This window comes from Dipodomys ordii, unplaced genomic scaffold (genome assembly GCF_000151885.1).
Source record: "Dipodomys ordii isolate 6190 unplaced genomic scaffold, Dord_2.0 Scaffold8, whole genome shotgun sequence".
Lineage (NCBI taxonomy): Eukaryota > Metazoa > Chordata > Mammalia > Rodentia > Heteromyidae > Dipodomys > Dipodomys ordii.
In genome coordinates, this window is record NW_012267224.1 from 10,304,445 (window position 1) to 10,323,213 (window position 18,769).

General features: G+C 43.9%; 1 protein-coding gene across 1 annotated transcript in view; it reads right to left on the bottom strand.

Annotated features, from left to right (window-relative positions):
- Positions 1-18,769, bottom strand: part of Sel1l3 (sel-1 suppressor of lin-12-like 3 (C. elegans)) — a 113,206-nt gene that overhangs the window by 82,570 nt on the left and 11,867 nt on the right. The window contains exons 2-6 of the mRNA XM_013008872.1: positions 17,931-18,501; positions 7,500-7,626; positions 5,556-5,677; positions 4,083-4,198; positions 704-762 (exon numbers count right to left, since the gene is read on the bottom strand). Coding sequence (XP_012864326.1) covers positions 704-762; positions 4,083-4,198; positions 5,556-5,677; positions 7,500-7,626; positions 17,931-18,501 — 995 coding nt within the window. The remainder of the gene's footprint in view (positions 1-703; positions 763-4,082; positions 4,199-5,555; positions 5,678-7,499; positions 7,627-17,930; positions 18,502-18,769) is intronic.

Here is an 18,769-nt window from a genome sequence, read left to right on the forward strand (position 1 = left end):
TAGAAATAAAAAAAAAAAAAGGTTGTGGGAAAAGTAGGGTGAGTTTATGCCTAGTGAAAGAAATAATAAAAAAAGGAACAAAGCCTAGCTACAGGGCAGGGAATAGTCTATGCATGGAAAAGCTGAATTAGGTGTATAGAATAATATTAGTTTTGAAGGCTCAAGTGTGAAGATCCCTTAGCCCTTGACTAGGCCAAGATGAAAAAAGACAAAACAAACAAACAAAAACGAAACAGTTCACACTCATTAGCTAAGTACCAGTGGCTCATGCTGTAATACTAATAATTTAGGAGTCTAAGATCAGGAGGATCATGGTTTGAAACTAGCCCAAGAATATATATGAGATCTCTTCTCAACCATTGCTGGGTACAGGTGCACTTGTCATTCTAGCTACATGGTAGGCTGGGATTGGGAGGACTATGCTTCCAGATTACCCCAGGCGGGAGAGTCCACGAGAGTCTATCTCAATGGAAGAAGCTGGTCATGGTAGTTTGCTCCTTTCATCCTAGCTTTGACAATAAGCAAAAAATAAGAGGACCACAGTTCAGATACATGTCTGGGCAGGAAACAAGGTCCGATCTCAAAAATATAGTAACCAGTTGACCAAAGGGATGAAGTGTATCTCAGAGGTACAGTGCCTGCCAATCAAGTGCAAGGCCCTGAGTTCAAACGCTAGTACTACCCATACAAATACTGCACTTACCTAATGGTCTGATTATGATGGCTTTTCAAGTCCTGGCCAAGGCTGGTGGTCACCATTATCTACATTGGAAGAGAGATACAAGGATCAGTAATCTCCCATTACAAACAGAGTCTTCGATATAAATTACTCATAAAAAATGCTCGTCTTTCACCTGATCCGTTTCTGTAAAAATAAGCTCAACAGTTTACTAGCCCTGTACATATTTTAAGACTTAACAAATGTAACGTCCCTAAATGGCTTGGTTAAAAATATCTACAGCGTAGTTTCTGCCAATGGCTTTCAGATGCTTTCAAACTCCAAGCCAAAGGTTCATTTGATGTGTCTGGGCTTACAAGCTTGTTTCAAGAAAAGACAAGGAAATGTGTGTGATACCACAAGGAGGTTTTGAACTTTACTCTGATTCCCTAAGAGCCTTAGGGATAGAAATAAGATTGTGACTGGATGTCCACACTCTGTTCTTCCTACTTCCCTTTCCCTAAGCACAAAGAATCATCACTCTTGTTCAGCAGGGACAGTGTTTCTGTCATGAATGCTGTTTGTGGTCTCATCTGGATCTTTCTTGTGCTGTGACTTATAAGTTAAGTCCATGGACTTACAAGCTACTTTTATTTCTCCAACATTTCCATACAAATCATTGAGCAGCCAGACACTGGTGGCGCAGGACTGTATTTCTAGCTACTAAGGAGGTTAAAATCTGAGAATCACAGTTCAAAGCCAGATTATGAGACTTTTATCTCCAATTAACCAATAAAAGACTGGGAGTGATTGTAACGACTTACCTAATAGTTTGTACAAGACACTATGTTGAAAACGAACTTTACAATTGGCGGGGTTGGGAGGATGGGAGGAGGTGGTGGGGAGGGGAGAGGGAGGGGCAGAGTGGAGTTGTGGCTCAAGTGGTAGAGCTCCAGCCTTCAGTGAAAAGCTACAGGACAGCCCTCAGGCCCTGAGTTCAAGCCCTTGTACTGGCACACACACAAAATCACTGAGTAGATTTCCTAGTTTCCCTTTGTTTTCTTCAGAAAACAAAGAGTAGAAACCAACCCAAACCACCAATGCAGCGTGCTTTAGGGAGAGCAGATAGAACGGAAAGGAAAACAAATAGGCAAAGTCTTCCTACACAGAAAAACTCTTTGTTTTCTCTTCACCTTTCTGGCCTCCTAGCTTCTCTTCCACTTTACCCCACATATTCATCTTTCTAAGGGATTTTTTTTATACTGCTCAAAACTTCTCCAAGATGCCCAACTGCCTTATAAACGGAAGAATGAATTCCCTGATACTCAAGATTCTCATATTCTAGCCTGAAAGATATACTTGTTAGGTTTTATTGTTTTGTTTTAAATTTTTGTTTTGGTGCCAGTCCTGAGGCTTGAACTCAGGGCCTGAGCACTGTTTCTGAGCTTTTTTACTCAAGGCTAGCACTCCACCACTTGTATCACAGCCTCACTTCTGGCTTTTGGGTGGTTAATTGGAGATAACAGTCTCACAGACTTTCTTGCCTAAGCGGGCTATGAACCTCCATCCTCAGATCTCTGCCTCTTGAGTAGCTAGGATTACATATGCCAGCCTATTATGTTTTTTATAATATGCAATTTTCTAATCCAGTGACTTCAGTTTGTATGTGACCCCCAACTAAATTCACTTCTTGAAAGCTTACTCCCTAAATTCATGTTAATGGTATTTGAAAGTGGGGCTTTGGAGAAGTGTTAGTGACAGATAAGGCCATGAGGATACGGCCCCCATGATGGTATTAGTGACTTTATACAAAGAGGAAGAAACACACCAGGACGGGGGCTCCATCCTTATGCTCCTACTCTCTAGCCCTGTTGGGATGCAGGAAGAAGGCCCTCAGCAGATACTGACACTTGATGTTGAACTTGTCATTTCTACTGCTGTGAGAAAAGAACTCCTTTTATACAGAATATCTTGATATTCTGTTGTAGGCAGGTGCCAGTGGCTCACTCTTATAATCCTAGCAACTTGGGAGGCTGAGATGCGGAGGATCAGGATTCAAGGCCAGCCTGGGCAGAAAAGTTTGCTAGATATCCTGAAAAACTGCTTATTCTTTTCTCCATCTAAATTCTTCTCCCCAAACCTAAAGATTTTGCTCACAAAACCTCCTCCAACATGAAAAAACTGTCTCCCTTCTGGAAATCAATATGAATCATTTGGCAATTAAACTTGTCTTGTGACTTCTCTTCACGTGCTTAATGTTGCTTCCATAAATAGTCTATAGGCAACTGGAGCCTAATGCTTTACATACAGCAGGTGCAAAGTAAGATGTGTGAATGTGCTCTGAAGACCGGATGGATGCCTGCCTCGATGACACGCAGCACTCCATAGAAAAGAGCAGCCGGGCACCACCACCGTCATCAGCCTCCAGACACCAAAGGGAAATCGAGGACCACAGCGAAGTCATCTCACAGTTTTAAGGAAATATTTATATACCCCAGAACACTCAGCTATGAAGACTGCGAAAGCCTTCTTGGGAAGGCAGCAAGAACTGGCTTGATTTATTTTTCTCTTTAGAAAAAAAAGGAAATGTGATCAACCCCAAGCATCAGGGGAAAGCTGTGTAGTATCTAATATACAAGAACAAACAAAACGCCTCTTCCAGTTTTGTTGCAGGAAAATCACAAATCAATAAAGAAAGCTGATGAGAAAAATAAAGTAACCAGAAAAGAAGATGGAAAAAAAAAAACAAAAACGTACGCTGGCTTTGGGTACAGGAATAAATGGATTTGTCTTCAATTATAACAACAGATTTGCCATCATCCATAAAATCTGTGTTATGGGAGTTTGGAACAGTCAGTTTTTACATATAAAGCAGATAAAGATCCTCCAACCTACTAGGGTTTACCATTATTACAAGTGCATTTAATGCCAAATACAAGTAATTGTTTCAACTAACACACACACACACACACACACACACACACACACACACACACAGCAATCCAACCATTTTTCAGCTGAATGAAGCCAATAAATTTCCTTTAAAAAAAAAAAAGTCCTGGCTCTGATCACACAATGTAAACATGGCTGATGCAGTCTTCACATCAATCCCTTCCACATCTATCTCCCTAGGGGAAAAGGGCCTAGATTTGCTCAGATAATTGTGTCTCAAGAGCAGCTAGATTATTTACTCATTCACGCCATAGTCGAAAGAAGCACTTTAAAAGTTAATTAAATGGGATGAGATTCTGATGATTGAAACTTCCGTCTATAAAAGTTTGATTTAGCCAAGTGCAGTGCTGTAAAGAGGTGTCATTTACTGCAAAATTGCTGGCAAATTTGGTTACTTTCTGGCTCTATAGCTGTTGCTTAAGTGGAAAGGAAAACGGCACCATGATTTGAGATGAAGCATGCCGGTAGATACCTGGCCTCCATGGAAAGAGATGTCCAGGAGAAACCACTCCTTCAGAGGTAAGGTGAATTTGGTTTTAACAGCCAGGTCTTCTCCTTTGACAAGGTGCATCTGAATATGCAAATAACCTAAAAAGAACAGGACAGGTCATGAAAATGAAGAACAAAAATGAGCACCTCTTAGAAGTAAACAGCTACGTCTTTACAATTGTCCTAAGAAGCTCGAATACTATGTTCTGTTTTCCCTTTAAACAAACGAAAAGCAAAAGCTGGGTGTGGTGATGTATACCTGTAATCCAGCACTCAAGAGTCTGAGGCAGAAGTACTGCACGTTCTTTAAATTCTTTTTTTTTTAAGTTTATTATAAAGGTGATGTGCTGAGGGGTACAGTTACTTAAGTTAGGTAATGAGCACATTTCTTTTTGAACAATATGGAGTGCAAGTTTTTGATCAGTCTGGACCAACTAGCAAGACCCAATCCTTTAAAACCCACAAGCAAAAACAAAAACAAAACAACAAAAGTAAAAATGCATTTATAAACAACACATTTATTTTAAGCTTCTAGGAAAAAAACATAAAGGTTTCATTTGAAGCTCACATTTGGTTCCCTGTGGTCTTTATTTTGCATAAAAAACAACCCATCTCTGTTTTTTCCAAATCAAAAGAAAACAAAGAGACTTGGCAAACAATCCCAAGCCCAAGAGCCATCTCGATTTTCTCAATTTATATTCTCAAACTGTCCTTGTCTTAACTCCATAACCTTTTTTGTAACTTCTTTTTACTGTGTCTTCCCAAAATAATTACCTTGGTTTTTTTTTTGTTTTGTTTTTGTGTGCCAGCCCTAAGGCTTAAACTCTGAACTCTGCCCTTTCATTTAGCTTTTACACTCAATGCCGGTATTCTACCACTTGAGCCACACCTCCACCTCCAGCTTCTTGCTGGTTAATTGAAGATTTGTCTGTCCAGGCTGGCTTCAAACTGAAATCTTCAGATCTCAGCCTCCTGAGTTACTAGGATTACAGCTAGGGGCCACTGACAGTTGGCTGAATTTGGATTTTATAGAAGGACTTCATTTTTCTTGCCCAGTTTAATTTTACTGGATTTCATATTTAAGTAACTGGTATGATTGAGATACAGTCTGGAGCTAGTGGCTCATGCCTGTAATCCAGCAACAAAAGGCTGAGATCAGAGGATCCCAGTTCATAGCCAGCCTTGGCAAGGAAGTCTGTGAGATTCTGATCCTCAATTAAGCTCCAAAAATGCTGCAAGTGGAGCTGTGGCTCAAGTGGTAGAGCATTACACACACACACACACACACACACACACACACACACACACACACACAGAGTAAACCATACAATTTATGTACTTATGTACTTACTATCCTACATTGACAAAATCCTCCTTGTTCTAGACAGACGCATCTGCTAACAGACAGCGGATAAGAAAATGACAGCATCACTTTAAAGGTTCTGTTTACACTCACCCTCTTCAGTAAGGAATATGGAAGGAGTGCCATACATCTCATCAGCATCCACAAAGTACAGAATCCCACAGAGATTGGCCTTGCAATAATGGAGTAAATAAAGCCACAACGAAACAGTAAACCTGAAGGAGTGAGGGAAAAAAAATAATCTGTAGATTTATATCATCCAAGAATGGGTAATTACAGTTAACAATGGCCAAGTAAATTGCTTTCTTTGCCTTAGTGTTCATCGTGGGAGATCCGCTTGCAAAGCCTGATATTGTGAGACAAAAGTAGCAGTCCTCATAACTACAGACACAGGACTTAAGCTTCATCAGACGAGGCCAGTAGACATTCTAACTCTTCCTTGCCTCCTGGAGTATCTCACATGCTTGCTATTTGAATTCTTGATTAAAGCTAATAAAGCCCAGACATCAAATAAAAATATGGATTTTAATAAGAGGTGGTTTGATAAGAAGCTCTTCTAATATGTATGATTAAGAGAAAAAACACAATTAGGGATTCTTAGGCAATTTTGTTTCTTTCAAAGATAAAAGCCCTAAGGTAGAACAATGTAATAATCGGCAAATAGCTTCCTTACAGGAAAACTGGACCTACAGAAACATCTTAGTACTTGCTTCAGGTTGTTCAGTCTTGGGTGTCTGGCTAGCCAAGATGGGGCTATTTCAATTGCAAACACACATCTGTGATTTGTGGAGCTACTTAACTAGTACATGCTTAGCCAAGCTACGTGTGATCCATCAAGTGACTCAGAAAATACTTGAACACTTGTTTTAGGCCACACATTACACCACGGCCAATAATTCAAAGATAAAGAGCTGGGAATGGATTCCTATTCCATAGGAAACACACAAGTCAAGGTCAAAGGCAAGCAGAATCAAGGTCAAAAAATACATCAAGTTCTCTCCATTTTCCTCTGGAGCCAATTCAGTTTGGAATAAAGTATCAGTAGCTCTGGGGTTCTTTGGGGATATATCCAAACAAGTCCTTTAGAATATTCTTGGCTTTATAATGCAGCCTCAAAATCAGGGACACGATATGCAAACAGATGGTGTCCCAAAGCTCCCTCCTGACCCGCCCAGCTGAGCAAGCTCATGACGACAAGTTATTACAAGGAAGCTTAGCAAGAACATACGCTCAGTAAAGTGAGTCAAGATCTTCCTGCAGCCGGCAGCATGGAAGAATTAAATCACTTTGCTAAATCCATCTGATCTGAGGTGAATCAGGAACCATATTCGGCATTTCCAATTCAGCAGAAGGCAAAAATAGATATATGTGGATTTTGCCCAAATCAATGGATGGAGATCGGAAGCTGGGAGATTTCTAGCAGCTCATCCAGTAGAACAGAACAGGCAAAAACCAAGGCCACAGGTCTGTGCTGGCTTGGGCCAGCTACCCTGGAAACCTTGTAAGTTCTCTACATGGGGAACCCCTTGACCTGCTCACTTCATTCCAGGGACTGAAATATAAAGGCAAATGGAGGGCTTCCAACCCTACCTTCCAGGTCCACAGGTCTCTCTGCACATTTGTGCTGAATATTAGATCTGAACATTTGAACAAAGCACCTGGCCAAGCTGTGTCCTTTTAAGCAGTTCTTCCACTAGCCAGCTTGGACTCAGATAAAAGAGCCCTGCCACATGGCACTGGAATCCTGCTACTCAGGAGGCTGAGACCTGAGGATCTGAGTTCCAAATGAGCCTGAGAAGGAAAGTCCCTGAGATTCTTATGTTCAAATAACCACCAAAAACCTGAACGTGAAGGTGTAGATCAAATGGTAGAGTGCCAGCCTTGAGCAAAAAAGAGGTAGTGCTCAGGCTCTCAGCCCAAGCCTCAATACCAGCACACACACACACACACACACACACACACACACACACACACACACACCCCAAACCCAAGAAACAATTCCCATCAAACCAGCCCCCCAGAGTCGCCCACCCTTACACGGGGTAGTCTGTCCGCTGGCATCGGGTGGCCTCCAGCTCTCGGTTCTGAAACCTCAGAAGCTTCTTCACGATGCCTGTGTTTTCTCCACTGGAGGCATAGGGAAAGGCAAGGAGGGTAGCCTCATCTGAAAACAGCAAAGGAGTCAGCATCCATTAGCTCTAGGAAAGCATGCCTCTCCAAATCACGCTCCCTGGGCCCCTCTGCCCAGCTGCTATCAAGCATATAAATGTAATCGCCTAGAAATTCAAGCAAATGTTCATGGTACACTAAATACAAGCCAGGAACAATGCCATACAAGCCTATTCTCTCTCGTTTTTCTAACAACCCTATGAGTCTGGATTCTATTATTAGCCCTGTTCTACAGATGGAATGTCCAAGGTTAAGTTCACAAAGTTTAACAGTGGCAAAGTCAAATTTCAGGTCTCAAACTCAGGTTTCTATTTATTTGGGGGTTAAGAAACCACCACCATAGGGCTGGGAAGGTGACTCAGTGGTAGAGTGCGTGCCTGAAGCCCTGGGTTCGATTCCTCAGCACCACATAAGCAAAAAGAAAAAAGCTGGAAGTGGCGCTGTGGCTCAAGTGGTAGAGCGCTAGCCTTGAGTTGAAGAGCTGAGGGACAGTGCTCAGGACCAGAGTTCAGGCCCCACGACCGGACCCTCCCCCCCCCCCAAAAAAAACAAGAAACAACAACAAAAAAAATGTTTTTTAACCAGGTGCTGGTGGCTCATACCTGTCATCCTAGGTACTCAGGAAGCTGAGATCTGAGGATCCCAGTTCAAAGCCAGCCAGGGCAGGAATTTTAACCAACAGAAAGTGGGAAATGGAGCTGTGGCTCAAGTGGTAGAGCACTAGTCTTGAGCAAAAAAGCTAAGAACAATACTGAGGCAAGCTAGTACTGGTGAGTGTGCTCACGCACGTGCACACGTGTGCCCAGGCATGAACACACACGGGTGTGCGCGCACGCACACACACACACACACACACACACACACACACACATAATGGTTTATATGCCAGGCAAATGCTCTACCACAGAACTACATCCCAAGCATTGTTTTAGTTTGGTTTTGGTGCGAAGTTTCCAGAAACACTGAGCACATTGCCCTACATAAAAGGGACTAACAACTACTCTTACAGCAGGTTCACAATCCTGGGAGATTTCTGTGGTTCTAGAAAACACAGGATGCCCAACTATTATCACACAAGGAAAACTGAATTCTTTCAGTTCCGTATTCAATACTTATTTCAATGAATAAGGCTAAGTATACATTTTCTTTTTTCCATATTTCCCCCACCAAAGAAAAAGGATTCTATGGCTCCTGCCTGTAACACTACCTATTCAGAAGACTGTGATCTAAGGATCATGGTTCAGAGCCAGCCTGGGCAGGAAAGTCCATGATACTCTTATCTCCAATTAGCCACCAGAAAACTAGAAATACCATTGGGGTTCAAAGTGGTATAGCACTAGTCTTGACCAAAAGAGCTTAGGGACAGAGTCCAGGCTTGAGTTCCAGCCCCAAGCTACATCACTGACCAAAAACAAACAAACAAACAAGTATACTTTTCTTCGTGGGGCTTGAACTCTGGGCCTGGGCGCTGTCCCTCAGCTCTTCAGCTCAAGGCGAGCGCTCTACCACTTGAGCTACAGCGCCACTTCCGGTTTTTTGGTGGTTTATTGGAGATAGGAGTCTCACGGTCTTTCCTCCCCGGGCTGGCTTTGAACTGCGATCCTCAGATCTCAGCCTCCTGAGTAGCTAGGATTACAGGTGTGAGCCACCAGTGCCTGGCTACTTTTCTCTTTCTTAAAATGTTTCTTGAGGCCAGGTGCTGGTGGCTCATGTCTATAATCCTAGCTACTCAGGAAAGTGAGATCTGAGGATCGTGGTTTAAAGCCAACCTGGGCAGAAGAGTTCATGAGACTCTTATCTCCAGTTAGCCACCAAAAAAAGAGCAATACTCATTTTAAAAAGTTGAAAAAACAATGTTTCTGGGTTTAACCATTCATAATTAATTGATGGAAGCTTCCATTTTCCTGAGCTTCACAGTAGAAGAGTTAGCTCACCAAACACCAATATTGGCACAAATTATGGGGCCCTCTGCTTGGGGCACTAGCCATTCCAGCTCTCATTTCCCAAAAGGAAACAAGAAATTTTACTAAGTAGAGCAGTACCTTTGGTTTAATATAATTTGGAAATCGTAAGAGCAGTTTGGAGAATCTCAGGCCCTTGTGTATATATTTAATAAGATTAAATAAGCCAGTGTTCCCTCAGTGCCTATAAATGTTCTTAAAGATGTATATGAAGACCCAAAAGGGTAGAATAATCAGTTCCAACAGAAACACTTAGCAATTTTTTTATTTGAGCTCACTTGGGCACATTGGACTTGCTGGTGTGTTTTGGTGGTGGAGATGGGATTTAGCAGAAATTCTGCAAAGGTGTCATTGGAATCTGAGGGAGAGATTTCCCAGAAAGGGTGACAATCAGTTCAACATTGGTTTGCCTTCCACCATGCTGAATGAAGCAGGAGAGACCAGACGGGCACGTTAGACCCCAGAAGGCATTCTGAGAGTGATGGTAATCTAAAATAATTTTACAAAAACATTTCTTTCCTACCCAACAAAGCTAAAGTAAGAATCATTTTCTTGTAAAATCTGTAGTTTCAATAATCTAATTTCAGACTTCTGTGGTAGTCTCCCTAGGTATAATATTGTCTGTTATAATCCGAAGTTCTGAATGCCATTTTGGAATGAGACTTTTTAATTCATCTAGCCCAACATAACATTTAGACTATTGTCTAGTAGCTGATTACAACTGCTAAGAAGGCTATAGAGATATTCCTTAATGGTGGGGCTACAGTCCAATAAATGGGAGTGGTAAAACTTAAGTATCAAATACAAATTTCATACACCTAGCCTACCAAATGTCATAGCTTAGCCTGTCCTAACTTACTTCAAATATGCTCAGCGCTGGACGTGATGGTTCAAGCTTGTAATTTCAGCTTTTTGGGAAGCAGAGATCAGGATATCATGGCTGAGGCCAGCCAGAGCATAGGTTTATAAGACTCCATCTCTAGCAATGGCTTGGTGGAGTGGCTCAAGTAGTAGAACGTCAAGCATGAAGCTCTCAGTTCAAACTCTATAAAAACTCCAATAAAAAAAAGAAGTCTTACAACATGTACATTTGCCTACCGTTGGGCAAAGCCTATATTACGGTAAAATATTAACTGTCATATAATTTATTGAATACTATCCTCAAAGTGAACTGCCAAGGCCCTACTGTCCAAGGTAACCCCCTTTCAGGTTAGAGCTGTGGGGCTTCTTTCTTTGGCACTAAGTATAGCACTCTCATAAAACTAATTATAGATCCCAATCCTTCCTGCTTGCTAACTACTCTGTGTGTGTGTGTGTGTGTGTGTGTGTGTGTGTGTGCTGGGCCTGGGGTTTGAACTTAGGGCCTAGGTGCTATCTCTGAGCTTTTGTGCTCAAGGCTAATGCTTTATCACCTGAGCCACAGCTCCACTTCTGGCTTTTTGATGGTTAATTGGAGTTAAGAGTATCCAGGACTTTCTTGTCCAGGGTTCTCTTTGAGCTGTGATGCTCAACTCTGAGCCTCCTGTGTAGCTAGGATTACAGGTGTGAGCCACGGGCTCCAGCTTGCTAACCACTTTTAATCTCATTCCTGGTGGGGGAAACCCCGAGGCCCATTTTCTAGGTTAGCCAAGGGATTCAAAACCTTGTCTGGGGAAGGTCCTTTCACCATGTGACACAGACTTAGTCAGACTGAACTTCAAACTGAGCCCAGAATGAAGCTGAGCTCAACCTTCATCTTGCGTGTGGAGAAGTTAGCTAGACTCCCAGGGAGGAATCACTGTGTCTAAGTCTGTGATTGCAACCTGGGGGCAGAGAAAGTACAGTCTTTCAACTTGAGAAGTGCAGCCCAAAAGCCCAGGTAACTCGATAATGCTCTCCAAACACAGGACATTAAAAAGGCAGTAGCGATCGGATGTTTTATTGCCTTTAAAGCCAAAGCTTGAGACTAAAGATTCTAGCAAAGGTGATTTAAGTCACAACTCCCCCCGAGAAGGATGTGGAAGTCTATGGAATACTGAGAATGAAATAAATCCCACTCCTAGTAATTTATCCTCCAAATACACTTACATGTCTGTAGAAAGACACATGTGCAGGGATGTTCAGCGAAGCCTAGTTGAAAGAAAAAAAGACTAGAAATGACCTGCATAACTATCCATAGAAGATGGGTTAAATAAATTATAGACTGTCAGGCAATGGAATGCTAAAGATTGGTTGAAAAAGAACGAGGTCATGCATTGGTACTGATAAAGAAAGATCTCTACTGTATTGCTAATGAGCACAGGCAGGAGTTGCTAGAATTCTCTCATTTGCTCATGCAGACAAGCTAAACTTAATGCTTCTATGTGCAGAGAATATTTCTGGAAGGAGACACAAGAAACTCTTGTACCAAGTTTGCTTCTGGGAATAGGACCAGAAGACTGGGGTGGGCAGAGCGTATTCTTTCTTCTAAACCTTTTACACTATTTGAATTTTTTTTTTATAGCAGCAACATGCATTACTTTGGCAGCTAAGGAAGAAGAGAACAAAAGCCTCAAACATCTCTGCACAGGTAGAGAGAAGAAATCAGCCATGATCCACAGTCTCCCACTCGAGATTCTGAATCTCTTCAGCAAGGCCCAACTGGCTTCAAAGAGGCAAAGTCCAGTGGGTGAAGGAGACGGATGATTCACATAGATAAAAATTCAACTTTAAAAAAAAGTATTCCTTCTAATTTAGAACCTGAGTTAGGATTGTATTAGCATATTGCACAGAGGCGGCCTAACAGCATCGAAAGAAGGAAGAACTAGTTAAATAAATTCCCTGAATCTTGCTTTTCCCCCCTCGTTAAAGATGGGATGAAAATAATACTGTCTTTCCCCTGGGACTATCAGGAGGATTAAATGAGACAATGTGCATGGAAAAAGTGTTTTGAAAATTGGAAAGGGCAATGCAGATACTAGGCACTAATTAGTGTTATTACTGAAAAATTCAGACTGCCGTGATTAACGGGGGAGAAAAAGAATTAGGTCTGTATGGTGTTTTTTTTTTTTTAAGTACCAAATATATAGCTTATAATTAGAAGAAGGATCGTCACCTTGTTGGCTTGAACAGGCTGCTGCATAACCTTTTATTTTTTTACAAAGACAAGTCAAGCCTGACTCTAACATTTGACTTAACTTTGAATTATTTGGTTATAAGGGGAATTGTGTTACAAGGAGATCATACTTCTGATCCATTGAGCTGATGATCACAATGAACTTTTAGGGGGAAAGAAGGAAACCGTCAGGTTTCTTAGCTAAAGAAGCAAGACAGGAGAAATGTTCATAAAGGCTGGCATGAGGAGAGACTTTTTTTAATCACCCTTGGCTTGGTGCTTAACAGCGTGGTCCTAACTTGAAATGTCTATCTCACACCTGAGATTCTGCTTTTGGACTCAAATATGTCCACATTCCATTCTATGGCAGATATTTATAACTAAATGACATGGTTCTCGAACCAAGAGAGACTCAGCCCCAGAAGCTGTCAATCAACACACCGTGTGCTCTGGGTAGCCCCTCCCATCAGCCCTAGGAAGCACACACAGTGAAGCCTGTCTGCCATCTGTATATCAAGGGAGGCAGGTGAGTCATTAGTCCCCAGTCAGGCTGTGGTGGCTCATGCTTTCCCTTCTGCCTGGATGTCCTTCACTCCATTCTTTTGATGGTGAAAGCTATAGTCACAGTTTGGATATCTGTCCAAATGTCACCTCTGTAAAGAAGCCTAGCAAAGCACTTAATATATAAAGACATCTCAGAAACTGTCAACCGTGAATGTTTTTAAGTAAACAAATAGAGAAACAGCTTCAAGCTCTCATCCCTCAGGGTGGCCATGGACAAGCCATGATGTCTACACAAGTCCCTTCCCTCTTCTGCCCTGCAGAAAAGTCCCATTCTCACGAGAAGTGCTTCACACAGCGCCTGGCACACAAGGAGGCCTTACCAGGCCAAGCAGCTACAACCCTTGGGAACTGCTCACCTCCCGGGAACCACATCATCCCTGAGCTTCCAAATCTGAGTCTAGAAATTGGAACCTAGTAGAGGGGTTCAGTTGGCCTTTGTTTCATGAGAGGTTCCCACAGAGGGCTCTGTGAAGCCAAGGAGTTTATTTCTGATTGTGGAAATAAAATTAAGTAGGGATAGGAATGTGGCTTCATGATAGAGTACTTGTCTAGCATGCATGGAGCCCTGGGTTCGATTCATCAGTACCATATAAACAGAAAAAGCCAGAAGTGGCACTGTGGCTGAAGGCCTTGAGCAAAAGAAGCTTAGGGACAGTGCCTAAGCCCTGAGATCAAGCCCCAGAACTGGCAAAAAAAAAAAAAGTATATATACATACACATATTCACATATATAGACACATGCATATCTATATTCAGAGTGGGGATAGAAATTGACCTGGCTATGGAAGGACTAGCATGATTGTGCCAGGAAGACAAGGAAGGAGGAAATGGGCTGAGGTTGGTCCAGGGCATTAGGGCTAGGGTAGAGCAGTGGGAGGGGCTATGAGAACCACAGACTCCGCCCACTAAGATGGGTCCAGGTGGGTATGCAAAAGAGAATGGATGACTAGGAGTCTGCCATCTTAACCAGTGCCCCTTGGGGGTGACCCCCTGGGAAGTTATGAGAGGGTACACTGCTGCTCCTTACCTCCCCATGCTCCCCAGTGCCACAACACAGCAACTGGGGACACTGGCATGTTGTGCCACAGGATGTTGTTCCCAGGACTCAAAGCAAGGGGCCCTGGCCTTCTCTAGTGGGATTTCTAATATGGGAACCATCCAACAGGCAAACTGGCAAGAATGGTCACTTAACTATAATGCCTGTTGGTGATGAGGCTGTAGAGAAAACTAAAGGTGTGGGGAGGTGAAGGCTGGGTGCTAGGGCAGAATTGCTGGGGAGAAGGAGGCTTTGTCTTAGGGGGTTGTGGCATGCAAGGCCCTACCTTGGACCAAGTGTCCATGGAAGCTGTCATTTGAGCAGCAGTATGAAGCAGACAAGAAGGGAGCCACACAGAGATCTTACAGAAGGAGACAGAGACAGACCCCAAAGGGGACAAGGATAAAGCTGGGGACCACTTGCAGGCAGTGGTTGGAGTCTTGCAGGTGACTTAGACCAGGATGAGGCAAGGAGAGATTGAACACGCGATACATATGAGCTGAAGCTGTCCCTCACAGCACCTGCTGAGTCTTAGCATAGGGTGTGGCAGAAAAAGTCCAAAAGCCCCAGACTGGGGAGACTGGTGGGGGGAGAACTAGGGGGATGATTTCTTTTCTTCCACTGGGAGTTCATGCATGAGTCAGGCACACGGGACTTGTGTGGGACAACAGATTCTGCCTGACCCCTCCCTCAAGGAAGCAGACAACAATGGAGCCACAGGCGTTGCCTGCCTAACTACCTACGAGGCCCACACCCTGCATGCAGTAGGGAAAGGGGCACTGGAGGGGCATTGCTGAGCCTGGCACACACATATCTGAAAGGGTGCTGACTTCTGATTTGGGCTAAGTTTGCTCTCAGGGACAGATTAAAGTCTGGTTCAGTGGCCTGGCCGGGTCCTAGTGAAGGAGCTATACAACCTCCACACAACCCTCACCTAGGAGAGCAGAAGCCAGACTGGTGGCTGAGGCACAACATCCATGCTGCAGCACCAAGCAGAGATGCTGCAGTTCAGAGGCAGGGCCGTGGCAAAACCTCAGGCGCTTGACACAGAAACACCCCCAAGCCCTCAGAATTGAGGGCTGCAGACGGTGACGAGGAGCAGATGTGGCCAGTGGCCCCAAAGCTCAGTTCTGTGCCTTACATGCTTTCTCCTGTTGTGACTTGACTTTCTGGTTGAAAGTGGGGTAAAGAGGGCAGAGGGCAGTCACATGGAGGACCGAGGTCAGGGACACCTGCCACAGAGCTGCTGCTCTGTCTCTGCAATTTGTCTTATTGTGTGTGAGGGGGCAGGGGGAAGTACGAGGGCTTGAACTCAGGACCTGGGCACTGTGCCTTAGCTTTTTCAGTTAAGGCTGGCACTCTACTATTTGAGCCACACTTCCATTTCTGACTATTTGCTGGTTAATTGGCGATAAGAGTCTCACAGACTTTCCCTGCTTGGGCTGGCCTTGAACTGTGATCCTGAGATCTCAGCCTCCTCCTGAGGAGCTGGGACTACAGGTGTGAGTCACCAGAGCTCAGCTTTTAAGGAGAAAAAGAGGAAATGTTCCCTTATTCTGATCAACAAAACATGGTAGGAACAGAGCTGGTTTTGAGAGGGCTTGGATCTCTCTACATCATTTTCAGCCACTTTAACTCTTAGCAAAGGTTTTCCTCTGCATTCTGATTTTATTAGGTTAGTTCTCCCACCAAGACTAATGCTCCAAGAAAGGTGGGGAGAAAAAAAATCCCACTGTGCCATTCCTGAAACCTGTAAGCCCTGAAAAGGAACAACAAAAGAATGAAAAGGACGTTTCAGATTTTCAGGGCATGTTCAGGTGCCTTAAGAACGGAGCCGGTTCATAAATGATTTCATTTGGAAACTTCCAGCTTGCAATCCAGCCATTCTTCAATGAGAAATATGCGATTTGCCAAACATGAAATGGAATCATTAAGGCCTGACAAAGTCAGAGGCGAAGCAAAAACTGTGGCTGCGTGTGCCCCGCGTTCCTTCTGCTCAACAAATTAAGAATCCCTGTGGAAGGCATTCCAGACAGATGTGAGCACGGGGCTCTGCCTGGAGGAGGGCCGCACATCGGTCATGCAAATGCACGCAGCTCAACTTATTTCAGACATCTAATTACCCTCCCTACTCTACCTAGGACACATGCATACACACAGGGGCGAGAGTCTGCCTCATTCTATGGATCTCTGTATCAAAGTGCCACCAGGATGCAGGATGAAGCTGAACACAATGCACACACATCCGCACATGCACACAGAAATGAGTGTGAAAAGCAGAGGAACCTGAGTTCTGCCTGTAGTCTAGTGAACAGGACTCCATCAGCGCTAGTTATCTGCCTTTGCTGTTGTACTAGAGTTACAGAGAAATGTAACAGGACGTCCATCTAGGAGGTGACCTACTGGAAGGGGAGCAGAGGGGACCCTGCGGGCTGATGAAGATCAAAGGGCATCACACACATTTATTCCTCTATATATGAAGATATTATCATGAAACTCACCAAATGCTGTTTGACAAAGGAGGGAGGAGGGAAGGAAGCAAAGGGAACCTATGAAGATCATGCATTTGCCCAAAGGGCATTAAGCGACCTACAAATGTATGTTAATTCAGAAAATTTTTAATTAAAAAAAAAACATGGCTGGGTGTTGGTGGCACATGCCTATAGTCCTGGCTACTCTGGATCTGAGCGGAGACCTAAGGCTCACAGTTCGAGGCTAACCTGTGCAGAAAGTCCGTGAGACTCTTATCTCCAATTCACAACCCAGCAGCCAGAAGTGTGGCTGGTCCAAGTGGCAGAGCACTACCCTTGAATGGAAAAGCTAAGGGACAACCCAAACAAAGCTCTGGGGAATTCTCTCAGGCTAACAGGAAGCATACCAGATCTTGGCCGAGGGATTGAGTGTCAGCCTGGCCTCACTCCTTGGTACAGGTGGGGGGCAGAACTGGCAGAAACTCAGCACCCCCACAGCCAGGTGACTCCTGGGACCTGCAGGTCTTCAGACCCAATTCTAAGTAGCACCAGAGATCTCTAGTCCCCACACAGAAGGGTCCGAGGTCTCCTGTGCTGTGCTGTGGGGGATCTGCCAGGTGAGTGTGAGGATATCATGCAGAATATAGACTCTGTCACCACCATCACTACATCTTAATGAGTGCTGACATGAATCCCCTCCATGTTCTCTGAGGGGATTGTTTTCCCATTTTACAAATACAGAAAACTGAGTCATGCAAAGAGTTCTATCGTTACATAGAAGCAGACCCAGGCAGGAGTTAGCGTTCTGAACTCCAACTTCCCTGTGTAACAGAAGGATTCCTTCAGGGCTGTATTTCCTCTGAGATAAAACATTCTTTGGAAAAAAAAAAAAAACAGCTGAAACTTGCGGGGTAGGGGAGGCCAGAGCCTGGAGGAAGAGTTCCCAGCCTTTGTTCCTGGGAGCATTCATGTTCTTAGCCAGCAATTCAGCTCTGAACTTCTCAAAGCCTCCCTGTATTCATCGCCTCTCCTCATCTTCCTCCTCTCTTCCCCCTTTTTCTTTTCTCCTCTTGTCCCCAAAGTCCAAATGCACCCCCTACATTTGCATTCGCAACCCCACTGCTAATTGAAGAACCTTCTCCTGCCATCTATAAAGACAGATGGATAGGATTCCTAGCAAAGCCAATGACCTACCATTCTCCACAGGACACTGGGGGATCCTGTTCACCCAAAGGTTCCAAAGATAGCCCATGTTCCACTCCAGGCACACCTGGTGGTCTTTGAAGGGGCGCTGGAAAGGGGGGACGGAATGCAGCAGCGTGTAATTCTTGGCCACTGCATGGAGCAAGTGTTCTTCCCATTTAACATTCAAGTCTCCACCGTGGTGTTGGTGCGTAATCCAGCCCCGTAGTATCACCGCGGAGACAGAAATGGAGTTCCGGATGAAGAAGTCATCTCTGTACACCATAATGCTTGGAAATTTCACGCGCACTATCTGTGTCCTGCTGGTGTGAAGATGTTTCTCGTTCTTCCACCGTTTTTTGTACACAGGGATGCTACTTCTGAACTCGGAGGAAACCACGGCTTCCAGATGAACAACGCAAGGCTGCGAGCATAAATATTCCACCGAGACCTCAGACACGTTGCGCACGCTTCCTTCAAAGGCAGTAAAAGAAATAAAGTCTTTGTAAGTCGTGCTCTGCTCGGCTTTGGGCATCACCCAGGTAGTCAGGGAAGTCTGCCTACCCAAAGATGGAACAACATTCTGGAAAGGTGAAGAAAAAAACAAAAGCAAGATACAGAAAGTTAAAAAAAATCATGATCTTACGAAGTGGAGGGAAGGTGTGGTTCAAGTGGTAGAGCGCCAGCCTTAATTGGAAAAAGACAAATGAGAATGTGAGGTTATGAGTTCAATTTCTAGTACTGGCACAAGCACATGCATGTGCGCACGCACACATGGATCATCATATTAATAGTTGTGTGAATCATTATTTTTCCTGGATAAATTGACAGAAAGTAATGAATGTGAAGCA